Consider the following 19,424-nt stretch of genomic DNA (forward strand, 5'->3'; position numbering starts at 1 on the left):
CCCCATTCCTGTGAGCTTTCCGCAGATTTTCTTCCTTCTTTGCCCTATTACATCTGCTTTTCTCCTAGCTGTGTCTGGAAAAATTCCAGTGTATTCTTACTCATTATCACTTTTCTCTGGACTGTATTTTTAGTTGTTATTTCAACAGCCCCCAGCCAAATTACAGCATTTTGTCATAACGATCAGTCATCGACCAGGCCGCGTGTCTGGCTGTGCAGAGTTAGAGGACCCGGATGCGTGTGAATGTCATGTGTGTATATTTGAAATAAACAGAAGAGATAAATAATAATAGGGAGCATTTATTGAGCATGTAGTATATGCCAGGCAATATCCTGAGTATTTTATATGCATTTCCTTAATTAATCCTCAGGGCAATACCAGTGCCCAGGAGATGACTAGAAAATACATTTAAAAGCTCTGTCAGGGGTGCCTGGGTGGCTCAGTCAGTTAAGCGTCCGACTTCAGCTCAGGTCATGATCTCGCGGTCCGTGAGTTCGAGCCCCGCGTCGGGCTCTGGGCTGATGGCTCAGAGCCTAGAGTCTGCTTCCGATTCTGTGTCTCCCTCTCTCTCTGTCCCTCCCCCACTCATGCTCTGTCTCTCTCTGTCTCAAAAATAAATAAACGTTAAAAAAAATAAAAAAATAAAATCAAAGCTCTGTCAGCCTTCAGAGTATGTGGGAAAGGCTTCTGATATTCTCTGGGGAAACCAGCTAACTATTGGTAGTCTGCATATGATGTCAACAATTATATAAGTTGCAACTCAAAGAAATGATTGGTGACCCTAGTACAACTGACTCAGAGAGTGGTTTAGATAAGATTAAGTAGAAATACTGAGTTGAAGAAAGAAAAACAAAACAAAACACACCTCTATGTTGATTGCTAGGGTTTGAGCATCTTTCAGGCAAGGGTTAACTTGCACATTTTTTTTACTTGTTTAATATTTTTATTAATATAGTTTATTGTTATAATTTATTATTATTATAATGTAATAATTTATTGTGCTGGGGCTATGGATATCAAAATGAATAAGACAATATGGTTGAGATGACAATAAATAATTAAAATATAGTGTGACAAAAGCTATGATATGGAAGCATAGGTGCTGTAAAACATACAGGAAGAGGAAGTTCTTGGAGCTTCCCAGAAAATAGGATGTTTAACAGAGTCCCAAAGGACATGAAGGAACTTGCCAGGTAAAGAAGGGGAGGGAGAGAAAGGGGCTTAACAAGTGTGTCCCACTTCCTTGAGTGGGCATGTGACCACTTCTCTGTGGTAGAGTTGGTTATGGAACAGTGTCGGAAATCGAGGCGGAGAGCTCAGTAGGGCCCGGGTTAAATCAGGTCACGTTTGGTATTTTACCAACATGGCAATGGAGGAGGACATTACGGTATTTTGGACCGATAGGGGGAGATGAGTTCGTTCCTTCTGGAAAAAAACCAAAGCGAAACATTTTCACTTCAGTGCTGCGAATGGTTGGGAAGAGAAAGAGTCAAGGCAGATGACCAATGAAAAGGTGACTCATTCATTCACTCATTCATTCATCCAATCATTCATTCATTCATTCATTCATCTTTTTGAGTACTTGTATGTGCCAAGCACTGCTTTAGGCACTAGAAACACATCAGTGAACATAACAGACCATGTTCCTGCTTTCAGCGGGTTTACATTCAAGACTGTCTAGTGTGTAGGAGGGCATGCTGGCTAACAGCTATGGAAACCGATCACGCAAGGCAGGGGAATAGAAAGTGAGAGAGAGGTCCTGTGCCAAATTTGGTGGCCTGGAAAGTCATCTCCTCAGAGGTAAATCTGAGTGGAGACTTGAATGAAGAAGTGAGTAGTTTCGATCCGAGAAATCCAGCTGGAGGCAGCACCAAATGAGAGACCCTGAGGGGGTGCCCCAGTTGGCTCCTTTTGGGAATGATGAGGAAGACGTTACAGCTGGAACAGCATGGGAAAAGGAGAATGTGGTAAAGGCTGAGATCATAGGACAGCCAAGAGCCAGCTTTGTGGAGCCATTTAGGCCACGGTAAGGGTTCTGGGTGTTAACTGTGAGTGTGATTAGGGAAGTGACACATTCCAACCTAAGCATTTTACAGAGCTCACTGTGTCTCCTGGGTGAAGAGTGGGGTGTATTATAGAAAACAACGGAAGCAGGAACACCAGTTGTAGGCCTTTGCCATCATCCAGGTGAGGCATGAGGTGGTTTCAACTAGGCTGGTGATGGTCTAAAGAGCGGGGAAAGGGTCAGAAGCAGAGGACGTTTTTTAAGGTAGAGCTACTCAGATTTGTTGATGTATGTGAGACATGAGAAGAAGAGGCTTCCCAAGAATCACTTTCAGATGGTTGGCCCAAGAATGGACAAAGAGGCTGCTTATTGAGATGGGAAGCAGGGTTGAGGGGAGGGAAATGAAGAGTTGAATTTTAGAGGTGTTAAACTGAAGCTGTCTGATAGGCTGATAACTGAAGGCAGAGTAGGCAGTAGGATGTGAATGGCGGTACTAATCTCTGCAGAGACCACAGAAAGACCCTCATTAGGGTATTGACAGTGGACTAGAGAGGAGTGAAGAGATTTACAAGGTACTCAGAGTAGGTAGAATCTTAGGGAAAGGAGGAACAATGACGTAAGATGCCGGATTTCTGGCGTGGTCAGGTAGAATGATGCTTTTTCCCATTTAGTGACAAACTCCAGAGGAATGCAGGACTCCCAGTTAAATAGGTTTCTTTTAGGAGGTTCTTATAGATCTTAAGGACCCCCTGCCCTGTTCTTCTTTAGACCAAACTCATTTCCGGTTCCAGAAGAACAGGGGCCATCTAACTAGTTTCATAAAGGACCAAGATAAATAGTTTTAGCTTTTGCAGTCCATACAGTTTCCATCATAATTATTCAACTCTGCCTTTGCAGTGGAAAGCAGCCACAGAAGATACAAAAGTGATTGAGTGTGAGCGTGTTCCAGTGAAATTTTACTCACAAATACAGGCAGCGGGCTGGATTTGGCCCTCTGGCCATTGTTTGGTTACCTCTGTAGGAGAACAACCCCAAGCAATTTCTTCTTTCACCTGAGCAGAAAATTTTTACACTGTCAGAGCAGGGGTGAGAAGAGAAATCGTAATACTTAGCAACAGCAAGCCTAGACCCTGGCAAAATACGTAGAGCTGAATCCATCAGCAACTGGGCCCAGTGACAGGGGCCAGATGTAGCAGAGGGATAGGGAGCAGGTTGTTATCAGAGTATGGGAAATTCCACTTTTCCTTGGACCCTTATCCTTGGGGTAAATGATTGACTACGGGGAGACGCCTCATGTGGCCCACAGTTTTTTTTTTTTCCCCTGGGCTGGATTTCTTAGAAGCACAAGAATAATTTCAAGGCAATGACCAGCCAAATCCTGAAAACATAACACTTGTCTTGTTCCAAAGGAACACAGGTCTGTACCCGGTGAGCATTATGTGCCCTAAACAACTGTGGGCAAAGAGATGTTTGCAAAACAAACCAGAGACCCTACCCTGAATTTGCCTATAGACAAAGAATATGTCATAAAACAATTATCTCTTATCTCTTACACTGTTTGCTCAGTTCTAACTTTGGAAGGTGTAGTCTCGTTGTTGTTTTTTTAAGTTTATTTATTTATTTTGAGAGAGAGGGCATGCACGCTTGGAGGAGGAGCAGAGAGAGAGGGAGAGAGAGAATCCCAGGCAGGCTCTGCATTGACAACGCAGAGCCTGACGCGGGGCTCCATCTTACGAACCGTGAGATCCTGGCCTGAGCTGAAATCAAGAGTTGGATGCTTAACCGACTGAGCCACCCAGCCGCCCCAGAAGAATGGATTTTCTTTTTTTTTAATTTTTTTTTTAACATTTTTATTTATTTTTGAGACAGAGAAAGACAGAGCATGAATGGGGGAGGGGCAGAGAGAGAAGGAGACACAGAATCGGAAGCAGGCTCCAGGCTCTGAGCCATCAGCCCAGAGCCCGACGCAGGGCTCGAACTCACGGACCGCGAGATCGTGACCTGAGCTGAAGTCGGATGCTTAACTGACTGAGCCACCCAGGCGCCCCAAGAATGGATTTTCTTAAAGTGAGACTCGCCCCTAAGGTGTAATTTACTGGCATTATCACTTAGCATTTTATTTCCAAAAAGCCCTGGTAGTTAACATACTGTACCACAGCGAGAATCTTCCCAAATGTAGATCTCACCTTGTCACATGGGTCCTGGCTTGGCTTTGCATTCAGGCTTGGCCTCAGATAACAGTGTCTTCGATCCTGATATCTTTTGAATTCCTTGCAGCTTTGAACTCCCATTATACTCTCTACATACAGAGCCTCGTTGGGCTTTGAAGTTTTTCTCATGCCCCGTGTGTGTAATCTCTGAGGCTCTTGAAAAGCCTGTTAAAAGCTTGCCACTAGAATTCTCCTCCAGGAGTTTGTGTTTGAAAAATACCTAACCTTCATCAGCTGTGCATCAAACACTGGCACCAGCCTCCCACCCTCAAAAACAACGAGAAACAAGGCTTTTTAGGAATTGCATAGAAACTCCATTTTGAATAATTTTCTTCCTGTAAAGACGTTGTGATCCCTACCATTTTTCTGTAGCCAGCGTATTTTCACAAAGCATATGAAGCTGTCATCATCAGCGTGTTGGATATCAAGTTTGTAGACTACAAGTAAAACTTAATCACGTCTTTTTTTTTTTTTTTTTTAAAGGAAGGTTATTCAATCTCAAACGAGCACGTTTGAAATTTAGTGGGGAAAGCACTGGGCTTGGAATCAGAATGTGTAGGTTTAAGTCCCAGGTGCCCCACCTGATAGTTGTAGGAGCTTATGTTTCCCAGATACGCTGAGCGCCGGTCCCTTCAGAAAGAAGACATCGTGATATTAGATTACGTGGTACTTGAGAAGATGAAATGAGGCAGCGTGGAAAACCTCCCTAGTGCATTGTTTGCCATATAGTAGGTGCTCGATAAAGCCACATCAGAATCTCCCCACTTCCAAGTAGGAAGTTCCAAATATAGGAGCGAAAGAAAGTGATTTGCAATGGAGGGATGAGGGCTGGGGTAGAGGGCATCCTGTCCAATGCTCTGCTTCGGTGGCCTCCAAAGTGTGGTCCCCAGACTGGCAGCATCAGCATCACCTAGGATCTTGTTAGAAATGTACGGCATTAGAAACTATGTGGGTGGATCCAGAAATCCAAGCCAAGCTTTGATATTCCCTGGTGATTCTGGAGCACCACTGCTCTGATGCTCTTATCATGGAACGGTTTTATATGAATTATCTTATTTAGTTTTTTCTGGAAAAAAAAAAGGTTTTGTAAGGGAAAAATCATACTTAAAAAAAAAAAAAAGCTGACTGGAAGACCTGAAAACTTACCATTAAGAACCCAAAGTCACATAAAACAAATAGGAAACAGTCCCCCAGCATATTTGAAAATATAGGATTCCAAGTAAGGATAACACCTAGAACATATCTAGAATGTGGAAAGGAACTAAGACCATGTGAATAGAACAGAGACATTCAACAGAGGCTACAGCAAGGGGGTTGGCCATCACTACTCTCAGTCTGCAAAGACTCAAACTCAGGCAAGAGAGTAGAAAAGAGTATAGTGAAAACAGTGGGGCTTCAGCTCTGATCGGAGGTTGTTGGCATAGGGAAGCAAGAGGTGAACTGCAAAGAAGTGAGGGGCCCTCATGTCATGGGTTTGGGGGTCATATTTGCCTTTCGGTGGTTGGTCTTCAGGTGGAAGCAGGTAGGAGGGAAGAAAGAGAGCCATTGAGTAAGTCCCAACCTTTCTGGACTGGTTGCTGCAAATATTGGCAGTGAGAGTTTTCCTGTTGCATAGGATCTGGCCATCGTTTGTACATTAGGCCGTCAAGAAACCCAGGACAAAACCGCGCACGTATTTAAAGGAAATGATGTAAGCTTTGACGCGCACGTATTTAAAGGAAATGATGTAAGCTTTGACAAGGTTACGGTTACGACGTTTCTGAAGTTATTGGTATAGAGGAAAACAGTTAACATTCCCAGGGACTCTGCTATTTCCATTTTATCTAAAAAGGTGTTTAAACATTAATTTACATGAACTATTATCAGTGCAAATATTATCTGAGCTTAAGTCTCCTGTGTGTACTCCAACTGCCGTGGTTTTTGTTCATGGCAACTAATAAAGGTAATGAAGACAGTACACACACAACATAATTAGTTGTGAAAATGATGTATGCTGTCAAAGGAAAAACTGCAGTGGAGAAAATTAAACAGAGAAGGATGACTTTTTCAAGGCTTTGCTATTGGGGAGAGAAACCGGGATGCAGTCTGAACTCAATTTCACTGAAGCAGAGAACAGGACAGGTTTCCAGGAGTAGAGTAGGGGTGGGAATCATACATAGGCCATCTGTGTTTGCTATTTGGCCTTACCCAAAGGAAACAGAGGGGAGTTTTAGAATTTGGAGCAATGTGTCCATTGGAGTTAGGCTCCTACCCTCTCACAGAAACTGGGAGATCGGGACTCTGTCTTCCTTAAGGATAACATTTCAAAGGGATGGCTACTAGGTCCGTGAGAAAGACAGTCCTGGCTTGTAAAACTGGAAAGAGGCTTTTAAAGATATTTATATCCCAAAAGGCCAGAGACACAATCTACACTTACAAGTTTTCTAAAGTAAATGCTCTAAGATCACACCTGTCAGAACGGCTAGTATCAAAAAGACAAGAAGTAACAAGTGCTGGTGAGCTTGTGGGGAAAAAAGGAACCCTTGTGTTGGTGGCAGTGGAAATTAGTGCAGCCACTATTCAAGACAGTATGGAGGATCCTCAAAAAATTGCAAATAGAAATGCCATATGATCCAGTAACTTCACGTCTGGGTATTTATCTGAAGAAAGTGACCACACTAATTCAAAAAGATACATGTACCTCTCTGTTTATTGCAACATTAGTTACAGGAGCCAAGATACAGAAGCAACCCAAGCTCCCCAAGGATACGTGAATGGATAAAAAAAGATGTGGGAGGGGCGCCTGGGTGGCGCAGTCGGTTAAGCGTCCGACTTCAGCCAGGTCACGATCTCGCGGTCCATGAGTTCGAGCCCCGCGTCAGGCTCTGGGCTGATGGCTCAGGGCCTGGAGCCTGTTTCCGATTCTGTGTCTCCCTCTCTCTCTGCCCCTCCCCCGTTCATGCTCTGTCTCTCTCTGTCCCCAAAATAAATAAACGTTGAAAAAAAAATTAAAAAAAAAAAAAAAGATGTGGGATATGTACAATGGAATATCACTCGGCCATAAAAAAGTATAAAACATTGCCATTTGTGACAACATGGATAGACCCACAAGGTATAATGAAGTACGTCAGACAGAGCAAGACACACACCGTACGATTTCATTTGTATGCGGGATCTAAAGTACCAGACAGAGGAACAAAAAATCGCAAATCAGAAAACAGACTCAGAAGTACAGAGAACAAACTGGTAGTTGCCAGGGTCGGGGGATGGGTGAAATAAGAGAAGAGTATCAAGAGGCACAGACTTCCAGTCATGAAATAAATAAGCCACAGTGATATAAAGTACAGCATAAGGAATATAGTCAATAATACTGTAATAAGTTCGTGTGGTAACAGGTTGAAACTACTCTTATGGTGGTGAGCATTTCGTAATGCGTGTAAATGTTGAATCACTATGTGCTACCCCTAAAACTAATATAATAGTGTATGTTAACTATATTTTGATTTTAATAACTTTTTAAATGTTTATTTTTAAGAGAGAGAGAGAGAGACAGAGCGAGAGTGGGGGAGGGGCAGAGAGGGAGACACAGAATCCGAAGCAGGCTCCAGGCTCTGAGCTCTCAGCACAGAGAGCATGACCTGAGCTGAAGTCGGACGCTTAGCCGACTGAGCCACCCAGACACCCCTCCATTTATTTATTTATTTATTTGCTTATTTATTTATATGCTTATTTATGTTTATTTATTTCTGAGACAGAGACAGAGCGTGAGTGGGGAGGGGCAGAAAGAGAGGGAGACACAGGATCTGAAGCAGGCTCCAGCCTCCAAGCCGTCAGCACAGAGCTCGACGTGGGGCTCGAACTCATGAACTATGAGAGCATGAACTGAGCTGAAGTTGGACGCTTAACCAACTGAGCCACCCAGACACCCCTCAATTAAAAAAATAATAAAGCAAATGCTGAAAGAAAAGGGAAGCCAGAACCTAGAGTTAGGGAGAAGTCTGTCTAAAGTTTAGTCAAGCCGAGCAGAAAGGTATTGACCGTCGTGGTCAATACCCAGTCTTTTCTCTTTATTGAGAACACCAGGAACCTTACAGTTAAGGTTATTACAATTCACACCAGAAAAACAATCCAAGTTTGGTCAGGGTCTCTCTTTTAAGTCAGAGTACCTTGGCACCCTTTGTGCCGACCTTTGGCAAGAAAATAAATCCTGTCTTCTCTTCTCTCTCACCATCCAGAGGACCGTGCAGTGGTGGACAGGATGGGGGAAGGAAGCCTTGTATCGGGAGTATTTTGAACTTCCGGGGCTCCTGTGTGGATGTGCTATGTGTATTTACATGAAACATGTCCCCCTTGTGACCGGGACTTACAAGGAATGGGAGAGTTGGCACATTCTCCAGTGATCATGGATCTGGTGATGGAGCCCTCTTATCAAACAGAGTTTGATTGGAAAATTCAATACACAAAAAGAAACAGAAGAACTTCTCGAGTTGCCCTGCCTCCTTGGCTCCCCCCTCATTCCCAGAAGTGGCTCTGTGGTATTGCCGGGGAGCTATCGAGGGGACACTTCTTTTTTTCCACTGGATGTTTTCTTCGCTCTTGGCTTCCACAATACCATACTCGCCTGAGGTTCCTCAGAAATCCCTGGGCATTTTTCTCATTCTCCTCTGCTGGTTCCTTCTTCTCTCCTGCATGACTCAGTAGTGGAGTTCATCAAGCCCCTGGCCCTCTTCTTGGGTGATTTCATCCCTCCCCTGAGATCTAAATCCCACCAAATGCTGAAAATCCCAAGTATATATCTCCTTCTCAGCCATCTCTTCTGAACTCCAGACACACATATCCAATTGCCTCTTCGACACATTCACTTGAACGTCTTAAAAATTTTTTTCTTAAGTCATCTCTGTACCCACCGTGGAGCTTGAACTCACAACCCTGTGATCAAGAGTCTCAGGCTCTTCCGAGTGAGCCAACCGCGTGTCCCTTCATTTAAATGTCTTATAGGCATCTCACACAACATGTTTTTCTCATCTCATTAAATTCCTGTCTCATTACTGAGATAAGCAATTCAGAAATGTAATTTCCATTTCTTCTTATCCATCCATCGATCTGTTGTTCTTACCTATCCCTTTACTTCCCAAATACACCTTTATTCCACCCACTGCCACGACCTTACTGCAAGCCACTGCCGTCACTGACCTGAGCTTTGCAAGGGCCCTTGATAGGTTCACTGACACTTTCTCTCACATTAACATCCGCAGGGCTACTTTTCTGCTTAAATCACTTCACTGCATTCTCATGTATTGTCTAATAGAACATAAGCTTCTCCGCAGTGCATACAAAGCCCAAGGGATCTGGCTTCTGGCTGGTGTTCAGAGCCACCCCCCCCCCCCCAGGTTCTTTATTCCTTGCTCATTCCCCTCTGATGGTAAACGCAAAATGTCTTTCCTGTCCTGGGACCTTTGCATTTGCTCTCCTGGCTCCTCTAACTCCTGGCTCCTCTGCACGTATCACAGTTCAGCTGAACATCCCTCCCCATGTTCCCTGATTACCTAGCTTCCCTCTAATCCAGTTGCTCTCCATCCACCATCGTGTCAATGCCCTTGATAGTTTTACTACCCCGAGTGTGATTCATGAACCACCAGCATGAGCATCACCGATGCTCTTCGTGAGCCTAGGAGCTTGTGAGAAATGCAGAGCCCCAGCCCCCACCCCAGATGAAAAGAATCAGAATTTGCATTTTAACAAGATCCCCAGTAGATGCACATGAACATTTTAAGTTTGAGAGTGTCACTTTGAGGTACTGATCGCCAATTATATTTCTTTAGCTGTGCACTTGCTTGGTTTTTTTCATCAATAGTGTGAACTCTGTGAATGTAGGGTCTCTGTCACTTTCTTTACTGCTGCATCCCCGTGCTTAGCACAATGCTTGGAATATGGGTGGCAGTCAATACATATTTGATCAACGAGAGGTTTAATCTAACTTCCTTAATGGATCCATGAAGAAACTGAGGCTCAGAGAAGCTACACAGCTGTTATTAACATGGCCAGTGCAAAAAAAAAAAAGAGATAAGTATTCTTGACTCCTAAGAAAGTGTGTGTGTGTGTGTGTGTGAAACCTTGAAACCAACTGTTCTCGATGATGTGACAAACAGACCTAAAATTTCCTTAGGCTATTGTCCCTCTGCAGGCTTCTGATACTAATAACTCACGATGATTACTTATTGATATTTTACTTTATCATTTATCATCCTTTTTCACATACACTGACCTATGTGGAAAATTCGCCCAGAATTACTGGCCCAGGTTTTCTTTTATCAAGAGCTGAGAAAATGGTACACAGAGCCAACAAGTGTGTGGTGTTTCTTTATCAATAGAGCAAGCGATCACTGAAAGAAGCAAAAGAGAAGAGAAAGCAAAATTTATCACAAGCATAAGTGTCAAAGAACCAATTTAGTGGAGTGGACTGTTCTTTGGCCAGATGAGAAGTACCGGGTAGTGGTTGACAGGGAGTGGTCGGAGGAAGTCCAAGGTAACCCAACGATCTAACGTGGATTTCGCTGAGGTGGTTCCTGATTTATCTTAATTACCACTGGACTTACATTTAGTTCAGTGGACAGTTCTGTTTAATTGGAAAAGCTCCTTCCATTGTTAAATTTTGCTTGTCATTCAAAGTTGAGTTTAAAGCTTAGTTATTTCTGGCTCCTAATTGGTGTGCCACAAGTGAACCATAACGTTGACTTGGGAATCTCTGACCCTGATATTCCCATTTGATTTGGAATGTACATTCTCTGGTGCCAGAGGTATTCACCACATACCCTCAATCTGGTCTTTTCTCCTATAAGAGGAAAGGCAGTATAGAGGAGATGGCTCTAATGACAAGGATGTGGTTGATGGAGAATCCATGTTCTAAGAGTATGTTCAGGTCACTGTCCATAGATAAGAGAGTGATCGAAAATCAGCCAGACCAACCTGCCTCCAACGCAGGAGCCCGATTCGGTATCCTCTCTGTGGTCATCCATATAAACTTTCTTTATTGCGATAAAGTGTGCATAACCTAAAATTTTCCATTAATATATAAAATAACCATTTAAAAAAATTTTTTTTCAACGTTTATTTATTTTTGGGACAGAGAGAGACAGAGCATGAACGGGGGAGGGGCAGAGAGAGAGGGAGACACAGAATCGGAAACAGGCTCCAGGCTCTGAGCCATCAGCCCAGAGCCCGACGCGGGGCTCGAACTCACGGACCACGAGATCGTGACCTGGCTGAAGTCGGACGCTTAACCGACTGCGCCACCCAGGCGCCCCTAAAATAACCATTTTAAATGTATAACCCAGTGACAGTAAGTACATTCACGATGGTGCACAACCATCACCACTATCCATTTCTAGAATTTTTTCCTCTTCCTCACAGAAACTCCGTACTTCTCATTCCTTGCTCCTTTGTGTCCCTGGTAACCACTGTTGTGTTCTGTCTCTATGAATTTGCCTGTTCTAGGCTCTTCTTATAAGCGGAATCATGCAATATTTGTCTTTCTGTCGGAATTATTTCATATTTCACTAAGTATAATGTTTTCAAGGTTTATGTCCATTGTAGCATGTTTCAGACGTTCATTTCTTTCCATGGCTGATTAGTATTCCGTAGTATGTATATACCACATTTTGTTCACCCATTTATCTGTTGATGGACACTTGGGTCATTTCTACCTTTTTACTACTGTGAATACTGTTGCTGTAAACATAGGTAGAAAAGTATTTATGTCCCTGCTTTCAATTCTTTGGGGGTATATACCTGGGAGTAGAATTACTGACTCCCCTGGTCATTCTATGTTTAGCCTTTTGAGAAACTTCTGAGAAAATTTATTTTGGGACACTGCTTTCCACAGTGAAGGCCCTGTTTTACAATTCCACCAGGATGTGCAAGGGTTCCGGTGTCTCCACGTGGTTATCGACACGTGTTATTTTTCCGGTTTGTTTTATTTTATAATAGCCATCTTAACAGGTGTGCAGTGGTATTTTATTGACATCTAGGTATTCTTAAACATTTCCTGAGCCAAGGAGTTCAAAACAACACCAGGAAGCTGTTGAGGATCATTCTTAGTTGTTAGGAAGTTCTACTACCCGTTACTAAATGTTACCTTTCTCTTGGCAGTGATTCCCAACCTTGGTTGCACATCTGAATCCCTTGAGAGCTTTTAAAAATTCCAATATTTAGGCCACAAAGCCCAGACCAGTTAAATCCATGTCTTCGAGATTGGAGTCCATGCATCAGCACTTTTTAAAGCTCCTTAGGTGATTTCAGTATGTAACTAAAGTTGAGAACCACTGCTTACAACCCGATCACTGGTCCCACTTGATTCCACAAGCCTGCAGCGCAGAAAGTATGACAACCCTATCACAGAGCATTCTGTGACAACCCTTATTACACAGCCAGCCCTTCACCCCCTCTGGCAGTCCTGTCCTCCTGTCCCTCCTAGATTTTTTTTTTTTTTTTTTTTTTTTTTTTTTTGCGCCATAGCGTGAATTAGAGCCTGACACTTTACATATTTTCTTGTTTAGCTATTCATCGTCTGTTCTCTGTTTGGCTTATCTGCTTCCGCAAGACATACGACAATGCCTAATGCACAGTAGGTGCTCAGAAAATGCTGTTGAATGAATGAATGCGTGAATCTACTCTCATTTCAGATGGCAGTGCTTCAAGATAGTTAAAAATAGCTTTTGTGTCTTATCTCTGGGTCTTTTCTTCTCTAGGCAAAATCTTCTTTGTACCTTCAATCAGTCTTCAAAGCTGTTGAAGCCTAAACGTCGCCGTTATGAATGCAGGATGTTTTTTCTTTCACTTAGTTAGCTTAAAATAACTGAGCACTTCCTATGTACTACACATACCTGTACGCACATATTCTAGATCAGACGCTGTGCTAGGATCTGGGAGTTGCAGTGAAAAAAGCGAAACAAAGTCATTGTGTGAGGATGGGCCACAGGGATCAACAACAGAAGTCATTTCGGATAACAAGTGGTTCACAGAAACTGCAAAATGTTTGTTGGTTGTGGCACATTAAACAGGGCCTCACTTGAATCTGAGATGTGAGTGACAAGAAGAAGCCAGCCCCGAAGAAGCATTCCAGGAGGAAGGCAGAGAGCAAGGGCAGAGGCTGTGCGGGGAGAACATGTTTCCGAAGGGCTCTCAGTCAGAGTCTCTGAGAAGAACAAGGGGAAATCCCACTCTCACCTCCTTTGTTGGCCACTTTACTTGCCGTAACATGGCCTGAGATCAGATTAGCTTAGGGTAGCCATATTACCCTGTGGAAGTCTTTTTCCTCCTGAATCACATCTCCCCCGTTCGATACTTGTAACCTGTCGATAGTTGGAATTTGGATGTGGATGGGTGGTTTAGATGAACATAACTTGAATTTCTTTTTATGAACCCTAGCCACGATGACTTCAATCAGTCAACACAAACACTTGTCAGCAGAGTGAAGGAGCTTGCTGGCTCTTCAGCCACTATAATACTGGTTCCTTATTCCAGCTGGCACCTTGTCTTCCATGCCAGGCCTAATGGAAAACAATTTGGGGACGAGGCCAGAGCCAGGATCTGGTGGGTTGTTGCCATCTGGGGCCAACAGCCATCCTGGTTTTCAGTCAGAGTAGCTCAGTCAAGACAGCCGTTTCTTGCTGCTTGGGACCCTGTGTTTCCAGGCTCACAGGACAAGCAGCCTCTCCTAGGCCAGACACTAATATACTTTGACAATTCAGTTCTCCACTCTGGTCCTCAGTTTCTCCGTGTTGAAATATAGGGTTTGGCACTGAGAGTTTTGAGACCCTTTGAAACATGATTAAAAGCGAAAATTTTATTACGACTCTATTAAAAGCGGAAACCTTTTTTCTGTAGCTTTTTAATAACCTACGGATGTTATGCTTTTATTGATGAAGACACTTGCTTCCAAGTTAATAAAACAAAATGCCGAGTTTACGATAGGAGGGCAGGGTTCACAGGACCAATTCAGATGCTGGAATTGACAAGAACACAAATGTGAGCTATTCAATCGGGCACCAAAAGAAATGTGATTCAGGGCAGTTGAAAGGAGTCCCTGAGCCTATTGATTGGCTGTTATCTTTCCAGTGGAGCTCACAGAATCTGAGATCAGTTTATTCAGGTCCACTTTTTGCTAGAACAGCCTTCAAGCCATGACCTCTCCCCGCAATAGCCCACTTCTACAGGGCAGCTTCTGCATGGGCAGGGGTGGGGTCCTGGAGACAGGGTGGCCTCGTATTCATGCAGACCCTGCTTCCACTTACCGTCATTCATTCATCCAACACCAACTTTCCTTCATCCAACAACTGTGAGTGATGCGCTGAGATTGAACTGATCGGTGGATAAAACAGGCAGGCTCCCCGCCTGGTGGAGCTTACCTCCTGGCTGGGGAGGTGCGCACGACAGGAATCAACCAAATAAGGCTTCTGAGCACAGGCTGAGTGAGGTAAGTGCTCTGAAGGAACGTCACAAGCTCTCTGGCAGAGAGTAACTGCGTAAAGGCAGGGTCGTAACTTCCCCTCTCTGAGCTGCCGCCTCCTCATTATGTAGGAGGATAAGGATAATATGTAAAGTGACGAGTACAGACATTGGCATATACCAGGTGTATATAGTAAATGTGGATTACGGCTGCTGATGGTAAAGCTACCTTCCTGAAGATAAGTGAGGAAAAAATTAATTTTCTTCCTTGTGTCTCAGAGTTTCCTTCAATTCTGTGTGTGTGTGTGTGTGTGTGTGTGTGCGCACGTGCGTGTGTCTTCCAGTTCCAAGGAGGGTTTTGGGTCGGTGGAGAAGGTCGTGCTGCTCACGTTTCTCTCGGCGGTTATCCTGATGGCCATCCTGGGGAACTTGCTGGTGATGGTGGCTGTGTGCAGGGACAGGCAGCTCAGGTGAGTGGCAGGAGGAAACCGGGGTGGAGTTCGAGGCCCTCCCTGGAGAGCTGGGGTCTGAACTATGATTCCCATTACAATTCAAATAATGAGAGGGAAATGATGTTGGTAAAACAGAGCAGGGAAGAGATCACACGTGATTTCCCCATGATGACATAGCCGGTGTAAGCCCTTACGTGGATCTCCGTCCCGTCTTTTTTTCCCATGTTCAGCTTTGGGAGGGGTTGGGGGGAGGTGTCTGGTAACAGTTGTGATCACTATAAAGGTACAATTGTTGAGAGCATATCTAGTCTAACCTCCCCACTGGTTCAGAGAGGGGTGGGTGCTCAGTGACTGATCTGGATTTAGACCTGTATCTTCTGCTCTTTCCACTTCATCAATCTCAACCCAGCTGCAGTTAAAGTCACCTGAAGACCTTTTGAAAATTGCTAGTGTGTAGCATAAGTATGTCCCATGCAATGTCTGGAACATACTTATAGTAAATAGTTATTCATTGTTTACCTGAAATTGACATTTAACTTGGAGGCCTGTTTTATAACTCGGAGGTCATATTTTATCTGACAATCCTTGTGGGGGTGGGGGAGGGTTTAACCACCCAAAGTCTCTGAACTAATTGATCTGGGGAGAGACCTGGGCATCAATATTTATAAAAACTCACCAGGTGATTCTGGTGTTGAGCCTGGATCGAGAGCCACCAGGCCATAAAATGGGATAAAAGATACAATCCTGGCTCACCTACGGCCTTCCTCTCTAAGCAAGGCATGCACTAATCCACTTACAATGCAAAGGAAATGTAAAAGCGTGGTTCTGGCCCATGTCACAAATGTGAGGCACACAGCAGTCAGTCTAAGCGTGGAAAACAGTGGAATTTGACACCATTTGTGAGGAGGGTGCCTTGGGAGGGTTCCCTGAGAATAACCAAACAAGGCCTGAAGGGAAGGGCAGGTGGGGAGAGAGAGAAGCCTGTGTAGAGGCCATGCTTCATGCACCAGGGCTCAAATCAGGCCAGTGTGGCCGCAGGGAAGAAGATGAGAAGGATTTGGGTGCAAGAGGTCAGGGATGGCTGGACCACACACGCTGCGTGACAGAGGAGGGAAGGGAATTTCACAGAATTCATTGCATGTCTGACTTTTCTTTCCTCTGTCTCTCTCCCTTCTTTCTTTGTTTCCCTCTCCTCTTTTCTTCTGTCCTGCCCCTTTCTCCCACCTTTTCCTTTGTCTCTCCCCCTGCCTTCTTCCTTATACATTCTTCTCACAGGAAGATAAAGACCAATTATTTCATCGTATCCCTCGCCTTTGCGGATCTGCTGGTCTCGGTGCTGGTGATGCCCTTTGGTGCCATCGAGCTGGTTCAGGACATCTGGATTTATGGGGAGATGTTTTGCCTGGTCCGGACATCACTAGACGTCCTGCTCACGACGGCGTCGATTTTTCACCTGTGCTGCATTTCTCTGGACAGGTGAGGACAGAGCAGTGTGACAGCAGAGCTCAGTGCTGGGGACAAGGACCTGATTGGCTATGGGACCACGCCTTTCTTCCTTTCCCTAATTCATCAGAAGTGGTGAATCTCAGAGAGATAAATTCTGGGTACTCACGGATTCCCCCACTCTCCAGTCTTTGCAGAGGGCTCCCTTTTACTCAGGCCCTCCCTAAGGTCCTGCAGACACAGAGGTTGTTAAGGCTTAGAACCGGCCTGTAGGAAGTTCACGATCTAGAGAATGACAAGTACTGGCAATCAGTTTACGGTAGAGCTCTAAATTTATACTGATGGCACGAACAAACTCTGAGGGAGCAAGAATTAATATGCCTTTCCCAATAGGTAGCGAGGGTGGTTCAGAACGATAGTTTGATGTTCCGACATGACCTCCTCTCCCAAAATGTGTCCGCGTCAGAATTTTATACGCATATTTAGGTATGTGCATGCAACTGTGGAGAATCTTTTCCAGAAAGGTAAAGATGATTTTAAAGTCCCCAGTAATGATTCGTTTGGGGGACGCACGGCTAGCGTTTAATTCCTTTGCATAATTTTATTCTTTTGCTTCACATTTGACTTCAGGAGGCCTGACAATTTCCATCGTGGCCTTATTTATTTGAGATGTACGTTAATCAGTGGTATTTGGACTTTTTATTTTCCAATTCCTGCCCGTTTGTATTCAGTCATAAAAGCAGAATGCAGTCTAAAGGTCAGACGATTACAGGATCACAAACCGCCATCACAGTACTCGTATCGTAGGGTTAGTTCCCAAATTCTGATAACACATGCCAGTAATATGTTACCAGAATTCCCATGGGACAAGCCTTTCCTGTCTCCGGAGGAGTCCAACAGACCCAGTCATTCTTCCAGTCTAGAGATAGGTCACTGTTTCTTTAACTGGGGGACAGGAAAAGCATTTGACTAAAATTAGAGATTGTGATGTGTCTAAAATATGTGTTTAAACACTCAAGTAAGAGTCTGTCCAGAGAATTTCTGACACTGGGGAAGGTCCTGAGGGCCTGAAACCAGCTGCAGGAACAGTGGATTCATCTCCTATCCCATGGGATGGTGCTTATTGATTGGAATGGCAGGTGTAATGGCCTGCTGTATTTAAATTGTGCGAATTCTTTCTCTCTCCTGCTGTACCAGGAACATAGAGTCGGATGTGCTTAAATTAAATGCACGTCTAATGAGACCCTCTCGCTACAGATAGCGACATTGGTAAAACTGAACTGTTGGTTGGCGAGCAGACCCAAAGCACGTCATGGTTTGAAACTTGTGTGCATCTGCTTGTTCGCAGCAGTCCGACTTCAGTACATGAAACACTTTAAGCCAGTCACTATATACTGTATGAAAGTTCACATGAGAAGAAATAAAATATCAGGGGGTAGAAAATACATGGAAGTCTTGAGGGGTAGCCCACATGGGGTCATTGCCAAATTGAGTGCTGAGACTGAAAGTATCATATGGACTTGGAGGGGGCAGAGCTGAGGTGATCGTGGCACCTGGAGGTAACCTTGAGTTTTGGGTAATGAGCTGAGTAGGGAGTGTAGATTGGGGGGACATATAGAATCATCTTCCTAGTGTGGAAAATTGACTCGGAGCGGCCCTGAGAGGGGGGCTGAAGGTTCCCTAGGAAGATTTGGCTTCAGAGTTCCAGATGAACTATCAGGGGCTTTAGAAATCGTGGAATTTTCCCCGCGGAGGCGGGCATTCGTCGTCTTGAAGCAGTATGGTCTGGTCATGAAGAACCATCTGCTTTAGAACTGAAGAGGGTGGGATTCAAACCCCCGCTCTGCCAGTGTTTAGCTCTGAGGATGGTCTTAAGTTATTAAGCTTTTCTGAGTCTCTGTCTTCTCGTCTCTAAAATTGGGGGCAATAGCACCTGTTCTGTAGGATTGCAGTTAGGATTGAGTTAGATAGTCCGGCGGAGGCATTGCGTCGGCCCAGCTTGGCACAGTACACAATGCTCGTGGATGTTCATTTCAGTTTCCTGCAACTGTCCATGCACCCTCCATGGTAAGATTTTTCTTACCGAACTTGGACCTCATCAGTGAATAGCTGCTCCAGCCACTGCATCATCCAGAAATCAGGTAGTTACGCTACATGCGGTCTTTCCTTATCCCCTGCATTTAATCAATAAGTCCTACTGATTTTCTTTCCTAAACAGATCCTACTGTTTCTCTCCAACTTTTATCATGCTGGCCCAGACTAATGCCATCTCTTGCATAAGCCGCTTCAGCAGCCTCCTAATTGTTCTCCCCACATCTACTTTATCTTCCTCCAATCTGCTCACGTCTTAGAAGATCTCATAGCCAGAGTCATGGTTAAAAGCCTTCAATGGCTATGCAGTGCACTGAAGATCGAGACCAGACTCCTGGGCCCTAGGGTTTTGTGCCATCTGTTTCCTGTCTGTGTCCCCAACCTCCCTTGATGCCCTTCACCAGCCTTACTCCCTGGGCTGCAAGCTGTCTTTGCCTTCTTTCTCTCTCCAGTGCTCTGGGCCCAGCCATCCCAGGGCCTTGGCTCCTCCCTCTACCTGGAAACTCCTTTGCCCCCTCCTCTCTTGTGTATCTTCCAGACTTTAGCTCAATCCTTGCCTCCTTCTGGAAGCTCTCCCTGACCCCATCAAACTGATTCTTCTTTGTAAAACTTAGTGCAGTGGTGATTAAAATCTATTGTGTATTTTTTTTTTGCGTTTATACTCTTTTATTAAAGTATAATTAACATGCTGTGTTATATTACTTTCATGTGTACACATAATGCTTCAACAATTCTATGTATTATTTAATGCTCACTGTGATAAGTATAGTGACCATCTGTCACTACACAATGTTATTA

At 44.3% G+C, this 19,424-nt stretch overlaps 1 protein-coding gene across 5 annotated transcripts in view; it reads left to right on the plus strand.

The window, feature by feature from the left end:
* The window catches only part of HTR4 (5-hydroxytryptamine receptor 4), a 176,432-nt gene that overhangs the window by 81,562 nt on the left and 75,446 nt on the right, over positions 1-19,424 (plus strand). For all 5 annotated transcript variants that reach the window (XM_045437828.1, XM_045437832.1, XM_045437852.1 and 2 more), the window contains exons 3-4: positions 14,985-15,110; positions 16,368-16,568. In XM_045437828.1, the coding sequence (XP_045293784.1) occupies positions 14,985-15,110; positions 16,368-16,568 (327 nt within the window). The remainder of the gene's footprint in view (positions 1-14,984; positions 15,111-16,367; positions 16,569-19,424) is intronic.

This window comes from Leopardus geoffroyi, chromosome A1 (assembly GCF_018350155.1).
Source record: "Leopardus geoffroyi isolate Oge1 chromosome A1, O.geoffroyi_Oge1_pat1.0, whole genome shotgun sequence".
Classification (NCBI taxonomy): domain Eukaryota; kingdom Metazoa; phylum Chordata; class Mammalia; order Carnivora; family Felidae; genus Leopardus; species Leopardus geoffroyi.